Source organism: Taurulus bubalis, assembly GCF_910589615.1.
Source record: "Taurulus bubalis genome assembly, chromosome: 16".
Lineage (NCBI taxonomy): Eukaryota > Metazoa > Chordata > Actinopteri > Perciformes > Cottidae > Taurulus > Taurulus bubalis.
Window position 1 is genome coordinate 6041071 of NC_136604.1, and position 19779 is coordinate 6060849.

The 19779-nt window shown below is 45.2% G+C and overlaps 3 protein-coding genes across 3 annotated transcripts; 2 read left to right on the forward strand and 1 right to left on the reverse strand.

The window, feature by feature from the left end:
• Positions 1-1394: 1394 nt before the first annotated feature.
• On the forward strand, positions 1395-2084 carry cldn35 (claudin 35; the record flags this gene model as incomplete). Its single annotated transcript, XM_079232301.1, has 1 exon — positions 1395-2084. The coding sequence occupies one exon, from the start codon at positions 1395-1397 to the stop codon at positions 2082-2084; it is 690 nt and encodes a 229-aa protein (XP_079088427.1).
• A 536-nt stretch (positions 2085-2620) lies between these two features.
• On the reverse strand, positions 2621-4632 carry airim (AFG2 interacting ribosome maturation factor). Its single transcript, XM_079231552.1, has 4 exons — positions 4211-4632; positions 3398-3577; positions 3197-3315; positions 2621-2796 (listed from the first exon to the last, which is right to left on the reverse strand). The coding sequence occupies exons 1-4, from the start codon at positions 4477-4479 to the stop codon at positions 2756-2758; spliced, it is 609 nt and encodes a 202-aa protein (XP_079087678.1). The 5' UTR covers positions 4480-4632; the 3' UTR covers positions 2621-2755.
• Positions 4633-5136: 504 nt separating this feature from the next.
• cdca8 (cell division cycle associated 8) lies at positions 5137-8174 on the forward strand (the record flags this gene model as incomplete). Its single annotated transcript, XM_079232158.1, has 10 exons — positions 5137-5227; positions 5671-5799; positions 5906-5946; positions 6082-6157; positions 6298-6365; positions 6523-6605; positions 6695-6793; positions 7389-7518; positions 7695-7781; positions 7896-8174. The coding sequence occupies 10 exons, from the start codon at positions 5137-5139 to the stop codon at positions 7929-7931; spliced, it is 840 nt and encodes a 279-aa protein (XP_079088284.1). The 3' UTR covers positions 7932-8174.
• Between the last annotated feature and the right edge of the window lie 11605 nt (positions 8175-19779).

The window sequence follows — 19779 nt, forward strand, 5'->3', positions numbered from 1 at the left end:
TCCAGATGAAACAATCATACAATAACTTTTGTTTTTAACACATGCGAGTTTGTGTGGTCAAAGCAATACAAAGTGTCTAATCTTCATTGTAGAGACCCCCCCCCCCCCGTTGTCTTTGTGTTAACTGATCCACCTACAGCCATCCCTCCCTCCCCGCCTTTTGTTATCTCACCCTCTTTTGCCCTCTCCCTCCCTCCCTCCCTCCCTCTTTTTTTTTTCCTGGGGGTTCATTGTTGCTCTCGCAGGTTTGAGTGTCGACAACGGTGCTGAAGATGTGAGGCCGGTGAACAGATGCTCCCCTCGTCCACGAGCCTCACTGTGCGGCCCTGATTTGTCACCTGGATCCCAGACGTGACCCATTTGGGGGGCTTGCGTTGCTACCGAAGGAAGCGGGTTTGGGGGCAGGGTGAAGCCGAGCGGCCGCTGAAGTGGCCTCGCCGTTCATCGACGACGAGGAGATCCTTCAGCTGGCAGCAGCAGTGTCTGATCACCAGGTTTCTGGAAACCTTTCTATTTACAATTTACAATCTCCTGCGAACTTTGACGTTGATTCTTTGGGATGGAAATGAACTGGAATAACCTTTTTTTGCATTGACAGCCGATTGCTCATCTCAATGGGATGATTTTGTCGCTCGTTCCAGGAGGACCAAACAGTGTTTCTCTGTCCACGAGAGGTAAAACATTTTGTTAAGCGTGAGCACCACTTTTTTTTTAAACCTTGCTGTGACGGGATACACTCACAGCTGCATCGCTGGCCTCGGATCCAAGTATCGGGTTCTATCAGGCGGATCCATCTCGGTAAGGCTACACCGTACCAGGAGCGTGACACTGAAGCACAGTGCGGCTCAACAATTGGTCTGCTGGATTTGAACCAGAGCTGAAGGCAAAGAAACACTTCCACTGAGGGGATCCATTTCATCCACACGGCCGATCGATCCCATCCCGCTACCGCCGGTTGCCACAAGTGGCTGCAGAGCTATCGGCTACTCAATAATGCATTGACTCAAAATGAGGGATGAATAGGAGGAGAGAGTGCCTCTGATCCTTTTCAGAAAAGAAAAAAGCAAAATAAGTGCATGACAGGAGAGAAGGCGGGTGATTATTTCTGGGTAACAGTGATTTGAGGACACGTGGGAATTAAAAGAAGTGAGCAGATGTTGAAGAGGAAAAGAAAAAGAGAAGAGAATGGCTGCTGACAAAGTGGCATTGGGGCAAAGGCCATAGGGAGCGTGTCCAAGTCTGACAGGAAGGGGACAAGTCAATCAAAGGAGTGGACTTCGAAAACCACAAAGAAGGATAACGAACGCAATAAGAGTTGACAGTAGTAAACAAAGACCTGTGATCCCTCAGAGGTTAGTCAAAACAAAAATATATATATATACATATTTGTCATCATGGTGAACACCGGCATGCAGCTGATCAGCTTCACCTGCGCGGTGACCGGCTGGATCATGGCGATCGCCGTCACGGCGCTGCCCCAGTGGAAGGTCTCGGCCTTCATCGGCAGCAACATCCTGACCTCGGAGATCAAGTGGGAGGGCATCTGGATGAATTGCATCTACCAGACCACGGGCCACATGCAGTGCAAGACGTACGACTCCATGCTGGCCCTGCCGCCGGACATCCAGGCGGCCCGCGCCCTCATGTGCCTGGCCATCTTCATGGGCTGGCTGTCGTGCACCGTGTCCTGCTGCGGCATGAAGTGCACCACCTGCGCCGGCGATGACCGCCGTGCCAAGGCCGGCATCGCGCTCTCCGGAGGGGTCCTCTTCATCCTCACCGGCCTGTGCGTGCTGATCCCCGTCTCCTGGACCGCCAACACCGTCGTGCAGGACTTCTACAACCCCAACGTGCCGCTGATGCACAAGCGGGAGCTGGGCCAGGCCATCTACCTGGGATGGGCGTCCGCCGTCATCCTCATGATCAGCGGAGCGGTGTTGAGCAGCACCTGCCCCCTCATGGAGAGGAGCGGCAGGTACCGCCGCGGCTACATCGGCCGGAGCTTCGCCAACTCGCCCGCTTCGGCGCTGGATCCCCCAAAGCCCATCACGTCTAATAGCGTACCATTAAAGGAGTATGTATAGGAGGAGAGAACAAGTTAAAGAGTTGATGCTGTTTGAAAAACTCTTCTTTTCCTGAATTTACTCACGTTTTAAGTCTGTGAATTTAAAGCTTTAAAATGAAATATATTTATTAATATATCCATCCTGTATTTTATATATCTCTTTGTAATGTTAAAACGTGTCTTTGGTACTTTTACGTGTGTTTGCTGCACTGTGAGTAAAACAGAGCCTGAAGAAAGCCCGTTGCCTTCATCGTGGGATCGAGTTGGACCGATGTTGGCGGCTTTAATGATGGCTTGTGTTGTGGACGTTGCCGTGGTTTCTTCAGCAGTTGTCCGCTGACGGATGTCGTTACACCCCTCCCCCCTCCCTTTGTCACGCAAAGCCTTGACTTGATTGTGTGTGAAATAAAACCAGTTTGTTACAGCGTGTTTCACTGGTTGTTCCTCTGAAGTGCATTTGATTCGGGCCGTCGATCGGGAATGAAATTATGCTATAGGGTAGATTTTGTTTTCTTTTTAAATGTTGTAATTTCCTCACGTATAAAGGCTAGTACATGCACACACACGCCTCCCACAGAGGATGTTTATTTGAAAAAATAAAAAAATATCCCGTTCTGTCCACGGGGAATATGTCCATGTATTCGTGCATGTTTAAGTCCCAGAGTTCCACTCGTGTGGCGTTTACTGTCTTCATTGGGACTCGGTAAAGAAGGACACGTTGCGAAGTGTATCTGAAAGAAGACAGGGAAGCAATTAGCTCACCTTCAAATCTTTTTTGTCCCCCCCACTGCTAACACTGACCGCTAATGAAACAGCCATTATATATTTGGCAGTATTGGCCTCTGGTCAATAAGTTATATGACATTAGACCAAATAAAAATGGCAGAATAGATAATCTATCAAACAGACAATTCTGGCATTTTTGCTTTAAGATTCAAAAAAAAGAAAGGATACTGCTGTACAACTTCCTGCTGCTCCACAAAACTTGGAGCTGAAAGGCCAAACTCATAGTTTGGCCTTTCATCTATCTACAGTAATACACACATCTACCAACAACCTTATCAATACTTGATGGTAGCCAGACTATTTTAGTGTTGACTATAACAAACTACTGTTTTTAACTAAATGTACCTGTGATGTGGTCCTCTGCACTGGGGCACTCCAAGGAGTTCCATCTTTTGGGAGCAGATTCTAAAAGGGAGAGATCATCTGCCCTCAGAGTCAGCAGCAGCGTCTTCCTCCTCAGAAATCTGAGCACGTGAATTTAGGTAAAAAAATATAAATATAGACCCCCAACGTACTTAAAATGCAGACATGAACAGAAAAAGATACTGTTGCCGATAGTGGCGCTCTGCATCCTGCAGCCACTCCAGCATGTCGGACACTGACGGGGCGGTGGCCGAGCGCTCGGTGATGGTGAGCAGATCCAGACCGTCTGTGTTCTGCTCGTAAAGCTGGAAGACTGCAGAGACCTGGCTACTGATGGAATCTCTCACGGACTGCAGAGAAGACCTGAGGGACGGAGAGAGGACGGACGCCATGGGTCAAAATCCAAAATATATATATTTTTAATTCTTGGGCAGAATATAACAAAGTAGCTATACATCTTAGTCAGTCATCTGCGCTGAACCTCTACAGGTCATGGTGCTAAGAAGCGACGAGGTTAAAAAAAAAAAAAAAGTGCAAGGAACTGGATGCAATGCTGATTTAGAGTGGAATGTCGGTGTTGTTTTACTGGCTCATGTCACATTATTGGTATGTCACTGAGTGCTGATTCCTTCTGCTGCATGATATTTGAATGATTTCCTGTTGCACTACTAGATACCACTTTTAACTGAGATGTGTCGATGGTCACATGTTTTATCGCCACGTGCATAATATTTGTGAGTGGCATAGCCAGCAAGATAGTGGCAGCATACCAATGATTAACCGTGACATCACGAACTAGGAAAAACTAGCATGCCATCAGCGACTTTAGCTTTGGGAGGGTCGGTAGAGGCCCATAGCTCCCATCTGTCCAGAGCCCCTCTAGAAAATGGAGCAGGCCCTGCTACAGGCTAACAATACACGCGTAGATCTCCGTGCATCATCCCTGCAGACTCACATGCATCATTGGCGTGTTGCACTACCCACCGAGCCACTTACATCTTCTCGTTGAGTTTGCCCAGCACTGTATCCGTGGCTTGGGACAGCTTAAAACGCAGCCGCTCCTCCAGGTCTGGGAAGTCTCGCAGCGGCGTGTTGGAGATTTGGACGTTGGAAAGCGCTCGCGACTGCTCCGCCAAGTTCCCGAGAGACACCATCAGAGGGCTGGCATCGGCCAACACACTCGTCCATACTTTCTGGTTGTTCTCAAGACTCTGGAAGCTTTTCCTCAGCGCTTGATGCAGTGCAGTAAGCGCAGGTGTGGACATTTCCAGGTGTTGTTTTCACTTGATCACACAATCAAAGTCGCGTGTGCTCAATACACTGATCTGAGTATTTAAATTATTCGGATCAACGGACTCCTTTCACACCGTAAACCATTTAAAAGTGAGGTAATATTGATGCCATCTCTCGCTCTCTCTCTCTCTACCATGCTGCGTTGCCTGAATCCACTTCCGTCCTCCCGATGTCAACACTGACGTTCTGCGCTACGATTGGTCGAGAACTATGTTATGTAACGTAACGCAAACGTGAGTCGTGATTGGCTTACGTCACATCCGGCCCCTCCCCGCGCGGACATTTGAAAAAGCTTTCTGAAGAGCAGCAGAGACAGTTTCCGACGAAGAGAAAAAAACAAACCAGCATACAGGTAATTGTTAATAAAATATGTATCACCAACTAATTATCAGAGTCATCAAATGTGTTTGCGTGTGATTTTATCAGCTGGCGTTAGAACAAGGGACGTTGTCGTCGACTGTTAGCTTTAACGTCGTTAGCCGCACGTCGGTTCAGCTAGCGGCTAACTCAGTTAGCTAAGCTGGCGTTATATTATTACATTAGGATACTTTATGTCCTCGTGATACTGCTGTCTAGTGTCATTGAATGTGTGTACATTTACGTTGTTACCGCTGTCTGTCCCTGTAGACATGGCGCCCAGAAAAAGGACCACCAAACAACGGAAAAATAACCCCAAAACGGCCAAACTGGAGGCTTTTCTGGAGGATTTCGACAGTGAAGGTGAATACATTTTTTTCTTTTTTCCAAGCCAGACTCCACTTTGAAAAACAGTCAAGCAAACTTCCGCTAAACGTGATAGTCAATCACGTTAAAGTTGGCTCATAAATGAGAATGACAAGTGCTTTAATGTTTAAACTCTACATCAGAATATCTTGATTGTCTTCGAGTGACACCATGAGATGGTCTACTATTAATCTGAAGTGAAAGTAGTTTGTAACAATAGACAATTTCCATTTTACTCTGAGATTAGAGGTGAATTGGCTCATGAATGTGATTTTGAAGGGCTTTAATTTTTTAATTGAACATCAGAATGTCGATACTGATGTAGGTTGTCTTTATTAGACGGAAGTTGGCCGATAGTATCCATTGGGTTTATATATCATTGTATCATTACTACCAGTAGGCTGCCTAATCTAAAACTCCTGCTATGTATTTTTTCCCAGTGAAGACCAGAGTTGGACAGATGAAGGAAAAGATCAACCAGCTACTGAAGGACGTGGACAACAGCTACAACATGGCTCTAATTAAGCTTCCCAAGGCTGTCCGACAGACAAACTGGTTGGAGTATTTTAGTAAGTTGACACATTGAAAACCTATTATACGTTGAGTAAAATGAGAAACGGTTGCGTTTATGGTTTTATCCTTAAAAAAACAAACATTTGCCCCATCTCTATGTAGTGTCTGAGAAACCCAAGTCACTAGAAGTGGATAATATAAAGGTGAGTCAATTATCTTTCTTATGATCTCATATCGTGTATACAGATTCAGTGTGTCTCCATTTGGCTTATGGAGGACCATCCTTTGCTGTATTAAACACCCATTCACTTCTTGATTCACGTCTACCTGTTTAACAGAGAGAAGAGGAAGCTGCCGTTGTTGAAAGTGTTGTGGCCGAGGACCACGCCGTCCTTCTGAAATCGGTCAAGAAAAGTATGTCAAAACAGCTTTTTCAGTTCTTCTTAAGGCGAGACACCCCAGGCTGTCACTCCAGTCAAGAACTTAATGTTTAGAAAAGGATTAATGTTTTGAAGTGGATCTCATCCTGTTTTTATTTTGTCTCTAACCCACAGCATCAAAGAAAAAGGCCGGAGCCAAATCCAGCTATGAAGATGAAAACACCCAAAGCACAACACGGAAGGTAATGGCTGTTTTCTTTCTCCGTTCAAGCTAGCCTAAGAGGAGCAAAATGCCGCAGAGTGGTTGAGAGCATCATTGATCATAAACGTATGGATGATTGCTGTGGCATGTCGTTTGTGCACAGCCACTTTATGTTTAACTGCTTGTTCCTGACTCAGGGGAAGGCAACAAGGAAACCTCCAACAACATCAAAACGGGCAAAGGCACTGGCCGCATGCAAGCAGAACACCTCGATCAGACGGTGAGGCTCATCTTTCGTTATCGCTTGACCCCAGTTTTGCTAGTTCAGCAGCTCGATGATTCCAGACTAACTTGTCTGTCTGGTTTCAGATCAAGCAGGAAGATGATGGTCACCCCCGCCAGGAGTATGATGGACTCCTCTCTGATGATGGGCCCCACTCCCCTCATTACTCCACGCTTTGACCCAAGGTGAGCAGGCATTCTAGTTCCGGCTGTGCAACCACGTTGCCAGTTTTTGTATTAAGTAACTGCTTTTCTCCTTGTTTCTGCAACGGATGATGATGATGATTCATTTCCTGTAAAGTGATGCGGCTCATATTAGTCTGTTACGTGCACCAATATAATTCTGGTAGTCTGATCTTTGAGGTTAAACGTCTCCAAATGAAGCAATGAATAAAAACCAGAGAGCAACATGGGGAAAACTGTCTCCTAAATATAAGCACATGCTTGTTTAATTTAGTGCTCTTAACTGTTTGACGTGATTGTGATTTTATGAAAATGCAACTTGCAAACAAACGCCCCAACTATTACATCTAATCTCCCGGATGCTTTTTAAATGCACTTCGGTTTTTATAGATCTTATCTGCACAGGAATTTGGCTTCTTTAAAAAAAAAAAAAGAGAAAAAAAGAATATGTATTGCATTAAGTGGGGCTCTAGAGATTTGCCCTCCAAAGCTATCTCACTAATTTGAAAACGCGGCTGTAATGGAGCAACTAGTGTATTTATTTTTACTCGCCAGCGAGAGATTCAAGGCGCTCACCATTCAAGCTTTGTTTCCTTAGGCTTCCTAAGACCCCCGCTGTGAGGATTCCCCGCCACAAAGAGAGGGTGTACAGCATCTCGGTCAACGGCTCTCCGATCGCAGCAGGAAATGAGGACATCGTCATCAACGTCCCCATCGGCAACGGAGAGGTGTGATCCTGCTTGAATAGAACAGTTCATTTGCTTGTAATCCTTACACAATACTCTGACGTGATTATCCGGAGGAACTTTGAGTGTGTGCCTGTATTCATGCTTATTTAAACCATTTAGGTGTTATTTATGACAAAGTCTGACAAACAAATGTCTTCTGTGATATCTTGATCCAGAGCGTCCAGCTATTTGCCAGTCAGATGGACTCGGTGGACCTGTCTCTGCTGGATGAAAACGCTCTGAGGAGCATTCGGCTGCTGCAGGTATATTCCTCACTTGTAGTATCACCGAGGCCCTGTTTAGCTACACAATTTAGTGTTGTTAGATGTGAAATATTTGCACATGCGTTTATTCTCATTGTTTTTTTTACTTCACAGAATCGTCTCACAACCCTGTGTGGAACAGCAGAGTGACTCAACAGTCTGCGGTCGACTTGTACATTATCTTTTTAAATTAGTTTTTACTGTTTTAAGATTACCTCTTCTTGCATTTTTAATCTATGTATTTCCTCTTTTGTAGGGTTGGGCTTTATCTTTTATGGGGTTATACTGTTAATCTGCTTTCCAATGCTTTTCTAAGTTTTGATTTGTCCTGCAGTGCAAGCCTTGTGAGATCTTTTCAATGTTGAATACACAATCCTCTCTGTACATACATCACTGCAAAAAAACGATAAATGATTTAGCCCACAGCTGTGTGTGTGTGTGTGCATGGGTTTATTTGGGAAGGCAATGTGTTGGTTGATAAGGGTGTTGGTGGGTCGCTTGATCACAAAGCCATCCACGTAATCCACGTTTAAATTAATGCTATAATAAAGTACGGGTAGATTTTTTATTTTTTTTGAAGCTAGTGTATTTTTTTGAAGCTATTGTAGCTTTTTGACAAATCGGTCATCAACCAAGCTGTGCATTTGCATGGTGGGCAGTAGGTGGCAGCATTTCTCCATAGACGGTTTACTTGTCTGGCTTTGCTGGCTCTTTTCTCCAGTTGGAACCTGTCCTCAGTATTAAAGCTGTGGACACAAGACCAAACATATTGACGTTCAATACTTACTTTTCCTGCAGACGATCACCCACAACCATGGTATTAGCTGTCAAGATACCCTGTACTTCAATGTACATCATTATATATTTATGGGTAACCAATAAAACTTGTGCTGCATGCAGTACCCCACGGCTTCATAGTGTCTGCATTGTTGCTGCCAGAGTGCTTATTTCCCCTCTACAGTTGAACACTTTTGCTTATGGGGGAAGTTCCTCTTGTCCTTTTCGAGACTTTGTTTACACCGAGGGGTCGTCTGCAGCCGGGGTCACGTGACACGCTGTTTGGCAGGAAGTGGCGGCCTGTCCCCGCTGCTGGCTCCGAAACCCTGCCCCCTGACCTTCGGGGACATCATAACGCTGCCAATTAAGAGGCTCGTTAAGCTTCGTTAGGCCTGATGAGCTCGTTAGGGTTTCCACCTGGGATGGTTCTGGGTCAGACCGGGGCCTCACCTTGGGCCCAGACAGACACGTACAACTCTGCTATTCCCGCTGGATTCTCATGCACCGGATGCTACCAAGCCACGGCACGGGCACGGGGTTTGGGGGGGCACCTGTGTGCCCCCCCCGCCCCCCCAAGCTGAAAAGCCGGGCCTGGTCCATCCATCTGTATCCATCTTAAGCGCTTCATCATCTGTTTAAAATACAAATAAAAAGTCAAGCTCTGCATTCCCTTGAACGACAGATGTTGTGGTCAGCGGTGCGTGCAGTTCAACTCCCTCGTTAGCGGAGCACCGAGCCCTCGAGCACCTGCTCTACATATCATAGCATTTCCCTACTTTTGCCTCTGAATGGTTTGGATCCTTTTTTTTCTTTTCTCTAGGTGGGTGGAAAATTGCCATTTTGCACGGATGACTTGGTTTTCAGTAAGCACGCAGGCACTGGTGCTGTGACAGGTGCGGTATGGATGGGGCGGATTTTGAGGTCACAGAGCAACACTGCTACATAAATCATCCACAGAGATGTTTGGGATGAGGGACTGGAGCCAGAGATAGTGGAAGGGAGACGCGCACACAGTACAGAGATGCTCAACAACCAGCAGCTCTTTATTGCTGTGTGGTGGTTTAAAGCAGTCTAAAGAAAACAAGAGATTCAAAGCAATGCATTTTACTGTACCAAAGGGTTGGTCCAGTAAAGCAGCTGTTAAAGCAGCAATAATCAATATTTTTGTATTTCTGCTGCTACGATCAAGGATGGATTTACTGAACTAAAGTGTAAGCACCTCCTCCTGGCCTACACCTGTAAAATGTCACTCAAAGAGACATACAAGCAAAACAACCAAAAAGAGACAAAAGAGGGTTTTTTTAAACTGCAAGGACACACAAAACGCCAACAAAAAGACTAAATAACTATAAAGTCTGTGTTTCTTGCTCTTATTTAGAAGTGGTGGAGCTGCTGAGGCCTTTTGCATGTCTGTGCCCAGGGGCCCGTTGAGAGCTACAGAAGTTTCAAACAGACCTCTGGCAAAGTTGCTGCAAAGCCAACATCAATCTGATGAAGCAATGAATGTAGCTAATTTTAATATGCAGCCCCAAAGAAGTTGCCAATTTAGGTTAGTCAGAGGAACCATCTTCCACTTTGCGGAGGGCTAAGTTGATTCGCTCCAAACCAGTTGATGGTTGACACCGAATTCAACGGTCCACCTAAAAATCTGCTTGACAAGTCGATTGGAGACACGACTTGCAGGAACTTTCTTTCGGCAAAGGTTTGTCAAAGTTTTGTTTGCGGGACGGAACAAATCAATTGATACTTTTTACCTATTATTTCCATCCCCTTGTTCCACAATCAGCCCCACCCCCTCACCAATCCCATCGCTCAGCCCCCTAACCCCACCCCTTCACCGCCTAACCTCACCCTCGTCTCCCTCATTTTGTATTCCCGAAATCTGCTATCATTAACACATGTGTCTGACACGCGTATTTCTCAACAAAGCTGTTCCCTCCCCAAACTGCCGCAGCCGGCGGTTAATTGAGCCCCCAGACCTGGGGAAGCTGCCAAATTTGCTGCCAAGACGAATGGACCTGGCAGAGGCATGTTCTTCTAGCGAAATTAATTCTCTGGTGCGTCGAGGCCTCCTATAAATCCCATCCGTCAAGTGCCCCACTAATCAATTTATTCATGTTCCCGCACCTCCGTCTGCCACTGTCTCTCACTCAATTCACACCGAGCCAGACGGCGGTCGGGGCTCATCTTTTGCTCGGTCGGTTTGTCTGCGCGAAAAAATCCTTACGAAAAAAAGGTGTCGCCGAATGCTTTGTTCTGTCTGCTTTTGGTGACGGAGAGTTTGGAGGACGCGAGCTGACGTCAAAGTGAAGTGGCAGACGGGGAGGAAGAGTTAAATGGGACTGAACGGCCCCCACATGATGCATTCTGGGCATGTGTTTGTCTGGTGGCCAGCAGGGTGCTGATGGCGTTTTGATGGGCGGGCCCCTCTGTCGCTCGGGCGGCCCTGGCGGTGGGCGGAGTGGAGAGGAACATCTGCTGCCAAAAAAAAAAAAAATAGATACCGTGGAAATGAAGCCCTGAAAACCAACGGGCTACTCGGAGGAGAGGCAGAAGGTTAATGCCATTTGCTGATTGCACAGATCCAAACTTTTCTTCCTTGATGGCAGACGTTTGTCCGCGAGGGACGTGGCTATGTTTGTTTGTTTGTTTGTTTGCACCGGCTTGCCAAAAGAAGTTCTAGACATTAAACCTGTTCTGTGATCCTATTTGTGTTAAGGCCTTTAGTGTAACAGACGAAAGCAGTGAAACTCTTTCGGTATCAACTGAAGTGCTACAGGAAGTTGGTGTGTGTGCCCTCTAAATGTGCCAGTCGGAACTCTATGTACAACATGAAATTGTGGTCGAAGTGTCAGTTTTTAAGAGTTTAACGGCACAGATTTGTTTATTGTTTCCACATATCCAAATGGTATCTCTACGCTGGATATTTAGAGTTCTTATTGGTCCCTTCCGCTGTGCGTACTTTGTTTCTGGCTGCCAACAGTCGAGGGGAACCAACAACAGGGCAGACTACAGCCTGCACGCAAAAGGTTTTAATGTGTAAAAAGAAGCACCGGCTGTGGACTCGTTCACCTGAGCTTTGTGCTGCCAGTCATTCCTATGCTGCACCTGGCCCGGCAGGTTGAAAACAAGCGTTTCTTATTTGCTTAGACGAATATGAGATGCAAATATTAGGAAGGGCGACAGAGCAGGGATGAAATAAAGTGAATTCTCACCCCATTCATTACCTCCATCAAAGACAGAGAAAAGGAAAGTGACCATAAAATGAGCGGTGGAGCAGTGGCCGGGATTGCCTTTGAGAAATAATTAAAGCCTCTTTGCGATGCTCCCCAGCCTCCGGGAAAAATCTCCGTCTTCTGTACGGTCCACAATTGATGTTTGGTTTACCAGCCCCTCCGTATAAAGCAGACCTTCAATAAACTATATCACCCTATTTGTGAGAGTAATACAGCCCAGTGCGGTCCTCAATTAGGTATAAATGACACAGCAAATTGGAAAATTAGGAGGAGAGGGAGGGATAATTGGCTCCAAAACAGGCTAAAACCAATTCATTAGGAGACCAGGAAGGAGACAAACGGGTCCGTTTCTGTCCTCCAACAGAAAATCCCACTTTAAGTTCAGATGCCTTACTGTTCACCTTGCCACAGGCTGCGTTTGCAGGCTGATCTTATCACTTAGTATGACTCATATGTGATAAATGTTGTGCAGGGTTGCGGGTTGCACTAATAGGTGATGTATGATGAGGAAAGCCAATGGAGCCTTCCTTGTAAATGCTTTACGTTTACCAATTAGACACATTTTAATCATAGTGGAAGAGGATAACATCCCCTAATTAAGTATGAGTAGTGCACACTGTCTTGTAGCATTTTCAGATAATACATGGATCTATAAAAAATTCAAAAATATCCTATCGCTTTGCTGCAAGGGCAGCTTAGAAGGCTCAACAAATTAATACATTAGTTCAGTGGTTCTCAAACCCCACTTTGGAGGAAGAACAATGTTCGGGCCCCACCACCACAACAAAATTGTAACAAAATGGTCCAACTACATCTGTGCTTTTTCAAATAATAGATTAAAGACAATGGAAATCCCTTTCAAGTAAACCAGATTGCTCAATCAGAAAAAAAACTAATAACACGTGCAATCACTTTGTTAGAACAATGCAAATAAAGTTTTTTCTGTGCAAACAATAACTAATATTTGGCAAATAAATTACCTATAGTGGCTGCAAATGCACTGAATATATTTTCAAGATAATAGCAATTACATTCAACCTGTGCAAAACAAAATGAGGTCAATGTGTGTGTCATCACTTTGCATCAGCATTAGTGGCTGCAGTGAGCTGCTTTCCTACAAATATTTTTAAAACGGGGTTGTAGAGTTGATACGGTCGCTCTCAATTCATGCTCAATGTTGAGCTTAGATCTATTTTCTGTTTTGAGAGACGCAACAGCAGAAAAGACCTCACGGAGATCTGTAGGCTTTTAGCAAACGCCAAGAATCGGCGAGTCGCGCATGCGCAGCGTAACCTGTTAATGGCGTAAAGTAAACATTTCCATGAAAGTACAGGCATTTCGCCATGTATTTATTAATGATGTTTTATTCCGTGTAATTTGTACTTTTGTATGTAAAGTTATCATGTTCATGGGGAGAGTGTTCGTCCTGAAACCACAAGGTAGCGGTTCGATGCCTGTTCTCCCCGTAGCATGTCGAAGTGTCCTGGAGCAAGACCCTGAAGCCCCAGGGCTTCACAGCAGCACACTGCTCCTTCATTACTGGGTAAAATGCAGAGAATAATTTCCCCACTGTGGGATTAATAAAGGATTATTATTTTATTTTTTTTAAAGGATTTTCTAAATTTTATTTTTAAGAATCATCTCCCCCCCACACCACACCTGTAATACCTCCGCGCCCCACTAGAGGGTCGATCCCCACAGTTTGAGAACCACTGCATTAGTACAACGTAAAATATTAACAAGCAGCTCAGAGGATAAAAGTTATTCAAAGACAAGGTAACCTGTGCACAATCAATTGTAGCCTGTTTGTTTTTCAGTCTGCCAGTCTTCATTTGGTCCACCATTTTGGTCCGGACTGTGATATATCATCCATGTTTAGACCCCTGTATGTTTTTTTTGTGTGAGGATGATGCCTACTGACTTTGGGGTTCCCCTGACATGTCCTCTAGCCCCACTATGAGGTTGACATTTATGGTCGAACATATCTTGACACTCATGGGATGGATGACCATTTAATGTATTTAAACTCCCCAGAGGAAACATTGTAACTACTTTGGTGATCCTCTGACTTGCGCTGTAGCGCCACCAGCAGGTTGAACATTTTGGTTCAGAGCAACATGTTTTGACAGCTATTGGATGGAGTGGAAGATGTTCATGGTCCCCAGAGGATGAACTTTAATCACTTCGATTCCCAGGCCTTTCATCTAGCGCCATAATGAGGTCAATATTTAAAAAAATCATTTTTTCTCCCAAAAGCAGATATTCCCAGCTTCAGATGTACTCTGTGTTCAGCTCTTATGCAAATGTTAGCATGTTAACATAGTAAACATCCTACCCGTTAAACATCAACATGCTATTTTCAGTGACAGACCCACAACAGAAACATTTTTTTCAACTTTGATGCAATAATATGTTTACGGATGTTGTTTCTGTTATTTCTCAAAGTGTTGCTGTCACCTGGACCTTGATAGTGCCGTTCAGCTGTGGCTTTTGCTTCTGGAATAACTTTCATCGGCCCCTCGTTTGAGTAGATGTGCTTACGAGCCATATGCTGAACATATACAACCCATATGTTGTGTGTGTTACTCTTTATCACCCTGCTAAGACACCTGTTTTAAAAAAAACTTCCTGCCGTCAATTACTAAGTGTAGCATGTGTAGACATCAGTATGCCTTCAGCAGCTAGCATAGCCCAGAGGCGCGAACGCTAATTAATGATGTGCTAAAGTACTCTGCTAATATTAATGTATAAGCGTAACAGTTGAGAAACGACATGGACGTCTACGGGATACAGAGCTGCCTACTTTTCAAAAAACCTTGGAGTGAGATTTTGTCGGGGGTGACCAAAATGTTGCCGCGCACGCAGCCACACACGTTGGTGCATTTAGCTCCACCAATTTGCCTGGATGGACACATGAAATAAAAATGATACCGGCTATTGTAACACTCCAAGGTAGGTATAGTTTGCTAGATGAATATGCTTAACTAAGGCTAGTATCAGATGATACGTATAACTACAGAGCCTTAAGGAATGAATGTCAGCTGAGAATGAGCACACAACATAGAAACTGGAATCAGAGGGTAGAATTAGTACGAACTGTATTGTAGAACAGAATATATGATGGGGTGTGAACATCAGTGGAATCAGTAGTGTTGCATGCACACGGCAAAACCGTGAGAGTTGGTAGCTCTGGGGATAGTTGTCGGAGTTGGCCAATGCTTCGCTACGATTGGCCTAGTAAAGGGTGAACTCTGTGTATAAAGAAAAAATGTAAATCCTGAAACTGTGTCTGATTCGCTCTCTGAATGCAGACGCTGTGAGGCGTCAGCGCCGGTCCAGGTGTGTACTTGTGATTCTGGGCACAAAGCAATGCAGATATGAAGTTACACACACACACACACACACACACACACACACACACACACACACACACACACACACACACACACACACACACACACACACACACACACACACACAGGCTATCGGATCATTTGAGAAACACCTGTCTCTCTTGGATTCCCGGCAGCAGACCTACATGATCAAATAAGTTTGGGGATCAATTTGTCTTCATTTCCAGCCTCTCTTTTGATTAGATGCAGTGGTGAGTGATATGATTATCCGCTTCAGGAGCTGCTGCACAATGGGCACACACACACACACACACACACACATAACTGAAGACAATAGGATGGAATTCTGGTAATTAATATTCCTCTATCATTTAAATGTGCAATGAATCATCTCTATGAATTCTCTTTGCTTTTGAATGGCCTGCCGAGGGTCAGGCTGGCCTCCGTCACCAGTTGGATGTACGGAACAAATGTCACGTGGCACATAAGCCAGCATTACTTCCATGTAATTGAAAGTGCATGGTAATTGTAATAGACAGAGGAACACCAGAGCCTTGCAAGAACCGGTCACAGCGTAGAGAAAGAGACGCACAAAATAAATCCGAAGACGGAGGAACGGCTGACAGCACTTCGGCTGCTCAAGGACTGCCGGCAACTTTGAAACCGTGACGTCCTTTTGAAAGTAGGACTTTGGTACGGGTCACCTGTCAATGAATAAATCTCTTGCCATGAAAGAGGGAGATGTTTTACTTTTTTTTTTACTTTGGGAGTTTTCAGAAGAACATGGTGCACTAATTGATTCAGCCTCTTCCTTCATAACGGTTGTTGATCTACTTGAGAGAGAGAGAGAGAGAGAGAGAGAGAGAGAGAGAGAGAGAGAGAGAGAGAGGATTTCAATGCACAACAACTCTGCACTTAAAAAAAAAGACAAGAACAGACCAGTGGAGCCACATTAACAGAAAAATACCCACAGAAAACAAATTGCCACGTATACAGTAAGTGTGCATATGTATGAGAGTAGCATGACCGGTCTTGAAATGAAATCCAGGGTCCTTTTCGTCCGAGACAAAGATAAGACAAAGTAAAAAGGCGATCGATTCTGAGGTGAGACCTTCAAGAGGTGGTCTTAAGACCGATATCAAGTGCTACAAAACTACTGAGTGACCCCGTGACGCCGGTCAGCCGCGCAGTGTGAAAACCCCCAGCAACTTTTAGACCCACGATGACAAGACCGAAAGTCGTGCGGTGTGAAAAGTATCGCGTACGGTGAACTCAGCTTCAGTCACGTCGCGCTGCTAATATAAAAGTATTGATTGGAGCGGCTTTAAACGCACCCGTGTCGACGCACTTTTGGTGCAAGATAACAGTCCTTCAAACACACACACATGCACACACACACACACACACACACGAGTGAGTGAGCATGGGCTGCTGGCCCATCACTCCTCTGATGTGTCTGCGGTCTCTGAGCAGGAATCGAGAGCCGAGGAGTGCGTGGAGAGCGAAGTGAGTAAAGCGCTGACACCGGGGGTGCCGTTAGCAGAGAACCCCGTCCCTCTGTCACGCCTCACGGAGCCGTCGACCTTCAGGCCCCCGCCAGTCCGTTCGCTCGGTCGCACAAACGTGCAAAGTGTTGTTAAGTGCTTGGCCCTCAAGTCTCTAGTAACAGGTGGGGCCCATTTCCTCGCCTGTTTTTCCCCCTCAAAAAAAGAGAAGCACATCGGGCCTGTTACAGTAAGTCGCTGAGTGGCAGAGTCCCGATCACGAGAGTCTTGAAGTCGCCGCTTGAACATTTGCATGACATTCGCGGCTCTTGTTTTTGTGTGTTTGAATGATTCCCCCGTCTCTCCCGCGTGTGCCCGCCGTTCTTTCACAAACAACGCAGCTACAGATCCCGGCGCGGCGAAAAACACGTTTATCGCTTGCATCGTGATTCGTGATTGTATTTTCCTTTGACATTACGGCGGCGAGAGAGAGAGCGGAGTCAGCGTTTCCCCCTGGCACGCCACGTGAGTGCGAGGAGTCGTGCCTTTTTCTTGAAGTTTCGCGGCGATCATCGCTTGGCGGGGCTTATTCAAACTGACTGAGCGAGGCTGCAGCGTGGTTGCGCCTGCCAAGAGCTTCAGCAATGCAGCAGCTCAGCAGGTTTAACACAGAGTATTGCTGGTGTCCTTCCCTTTCGCAGTTTTCCGTGTTCTCCTTTTACAAGAACCGACAGTTGACATGGTCGGTTTCATACATTCTTGCAGTGGAACCCAAAAGAAAAAGAAAACGTGGTGAAATAAGTAATAATTTTTTTTCATTTCCATTTAGCTTTTGGGGAAGGCGGGTTCTGGAGAACAATGATGTGATTTACATTGACTGAGGATGGTGTGGAGTCTCAGGTGTCTCCTGCTCTGAGACTCCTGGTCCTTTCTGCCTCAGCGATATAAATTAATTCTCCAGTTGAAACCATTTGAAAGCATATTGTGTACCTCCTTAGTCGTGTGCCCTCAGATCTCTCATAGAACGCATGCATGGTGGTTTAAATCTTAAGGAGGGAGCGGCCCTCACGGTACCTCTTCCCTGCTTCTCTTAATTAACAAAAGAGAGGGATGCAGCCATATGCAGTGTCATTTGGCCATCTGCAAATATATGATCCAATAAAGAAGTCTCAGTGCAACATCCCTCCTCTCTGTCTTTCGGTCCATGTTGTTGTTGTTTTTATTGGGGCAGCTGCTTTTGCAGTGATTAAAGTTGCTACTTACTGCCTTGACTTAGTCTTGCTTGGTTTTTTTTTCACAGATGAACTCAAGATTGAGAAGTTTTACTTGTCACACGCTAAATGCAACATGTGCAATGAAATCAGCTTCAGCACCCACGTAGGCCGTCTGGCCAGGATCACTTGTGGCGCTTGTGTGGTCGGGCTCCTGATCGTTTTGGTTGCGTGCAGAGGTTGCTTTACGTCTCTCTTTGATTTTAGGCTTCATCATAGACGATAGACACAGGAGGAGAAAATCTAATTGGATGGAAAACTCTCCTTCAAACCAGCTGCACTGAAAGCAGTGCTGCAGGCTGAAGGCAGAGCAACAGAGGAAGACAGGAGCTGTGCAATGAGACAATAAGCTGATAGGGAAAAATCATTATAATACATGTAGTGTATTTGTGAAAAACAATTCAATTATAAAATAGCTATAACTTTGTGATTCTGTTTAGGCCAGCAGAGAAGGCTTAGCAGGCCCTGACGGCCCACCACTGGGAAATGGATGTAGTCACCGTGACGTCCCCCGCTGGTTTGTGGACTGCCGTTGTGAAGCCTTGAGTTTGGCATTCAGGCCGTCACCATCTTGGTTTCTTTTGGCAACCATAAGTGACACAAGACGGTGGAGCTAAGTACAACTGAACCACTTAAAAATGCCGTTTTCAGCGGATGCAACTTTCATGAACTGAAACCACATTGTGAAAGAAAAAACAAACAAAAACACGGACAACTCCCAGACTGGAAAGCATAAAGGTAGCAACCTGTCAATCACAAGGTAGCCCCGCCCTAAAGCACGCCCTGCTTTATGGTCTGTTTGACTCTAAATAGACCATAATGTACTAAATGAACATCATGCTGTATTGAAGAAGACTTGAAACTAGAGATTGAGACATAAGCTCATGTTTACAATGTTTACTGAGGGAATAAATCAAGAAGAGGCATTTTCTCATAGACTTCTATACAACCAAAGGAGTCGCCCCCTGATGGTCAGTTGAGACATTGCACTTTTCAGGCACTTCAGCATTGACTTCACTTTACAGACCCGGAGATTTCCACCTGGGCTGTTTAAGTAAAATTGACTTTACTTCCCACTTGCTGACCTTTGCACCACAGATAAAGGTTGCAATGGTTTTAATTAAAATAAAAAAGTGAAGTGCCGGCATTTTGAATCAAATGCAACTTTACAGAGAAAAATACTGGCACATTTGTGTGGCCTTGCTGCAGTGAAAGTGACTGACTCCCACCCTAAGATGTGGAGGTGGTTGGGGCGGAGGAAAGAGTAGTAAAATCTCCGACGAGTTTGACCTTTCAGTGACTTTGCTTTTGTGAGTGACAGGTTTGTTCCACTTTAAAGCACTGCGTCAGAAAAATGTGGGCAAGTATAAAATGCCAAGTCGAGAAATAAATCACTGCCATATTATCACATAACTGCTAATAAGTCACAAATAACATAAAAAAAAAGTAATTTTGGGGAGCGTTCATGTGTGCCGGCAGAAATGATTTAAACCTCTTGAGGACTTGACGTTACAGAAAAGGATTTTTTCTGAGAGCCGGGGAAGTATTCGTGTATTGATTGGAGGCTGAGCCCGATGGCAGCTTTAATGCTCGATCGATGCGTGTCAAGGCTACTGTATGTGAACAGGTCACATTAAGTGTCAGATGGAGGTAATGAGAGGAAACTGTTTGCTGTCAGATATGACCTTATTGCCAGGCCCAGTTAGGATAGGTCAACATGTCCGCAGGTTATGAGTTAAGGTGTAATCATTAGCCTGCAGGGGAGCAACGCATCAAAATACACCTTTATTATAAGATGAAATACCACATAATCAATGCTGTATCCTTTTTTTTATCGTTGTTTTTACCTTTTAGAATAATCAAAAGTACAAGCTATA

Excerpts from the sequence above, each read along its gene's own strand:
- airim (XM_079231552.1), bottom strand. The coding sequence starts at position 4,479 with ATGTCCACACCTGCGCTTACTGCACTGCATCAAGCGCTGAGGAAAAGC. Across the intron at positions 3,578-4,210 it reads GGCAAACTCAACGAGAAGAT|GTCTTCTCTGCAGTCCGTGA; the intron begins GTAAGTGGCTCG and ends TCCGTCCCTCAG. Across the intron at positions 3,316-3,397 it reads GAGCGCCACTATCGGCAACA|ATTTCTGAGGAGGAAGACGC; the intron begins GTATCTTTTTCT and ends TCACGTGCTCAG.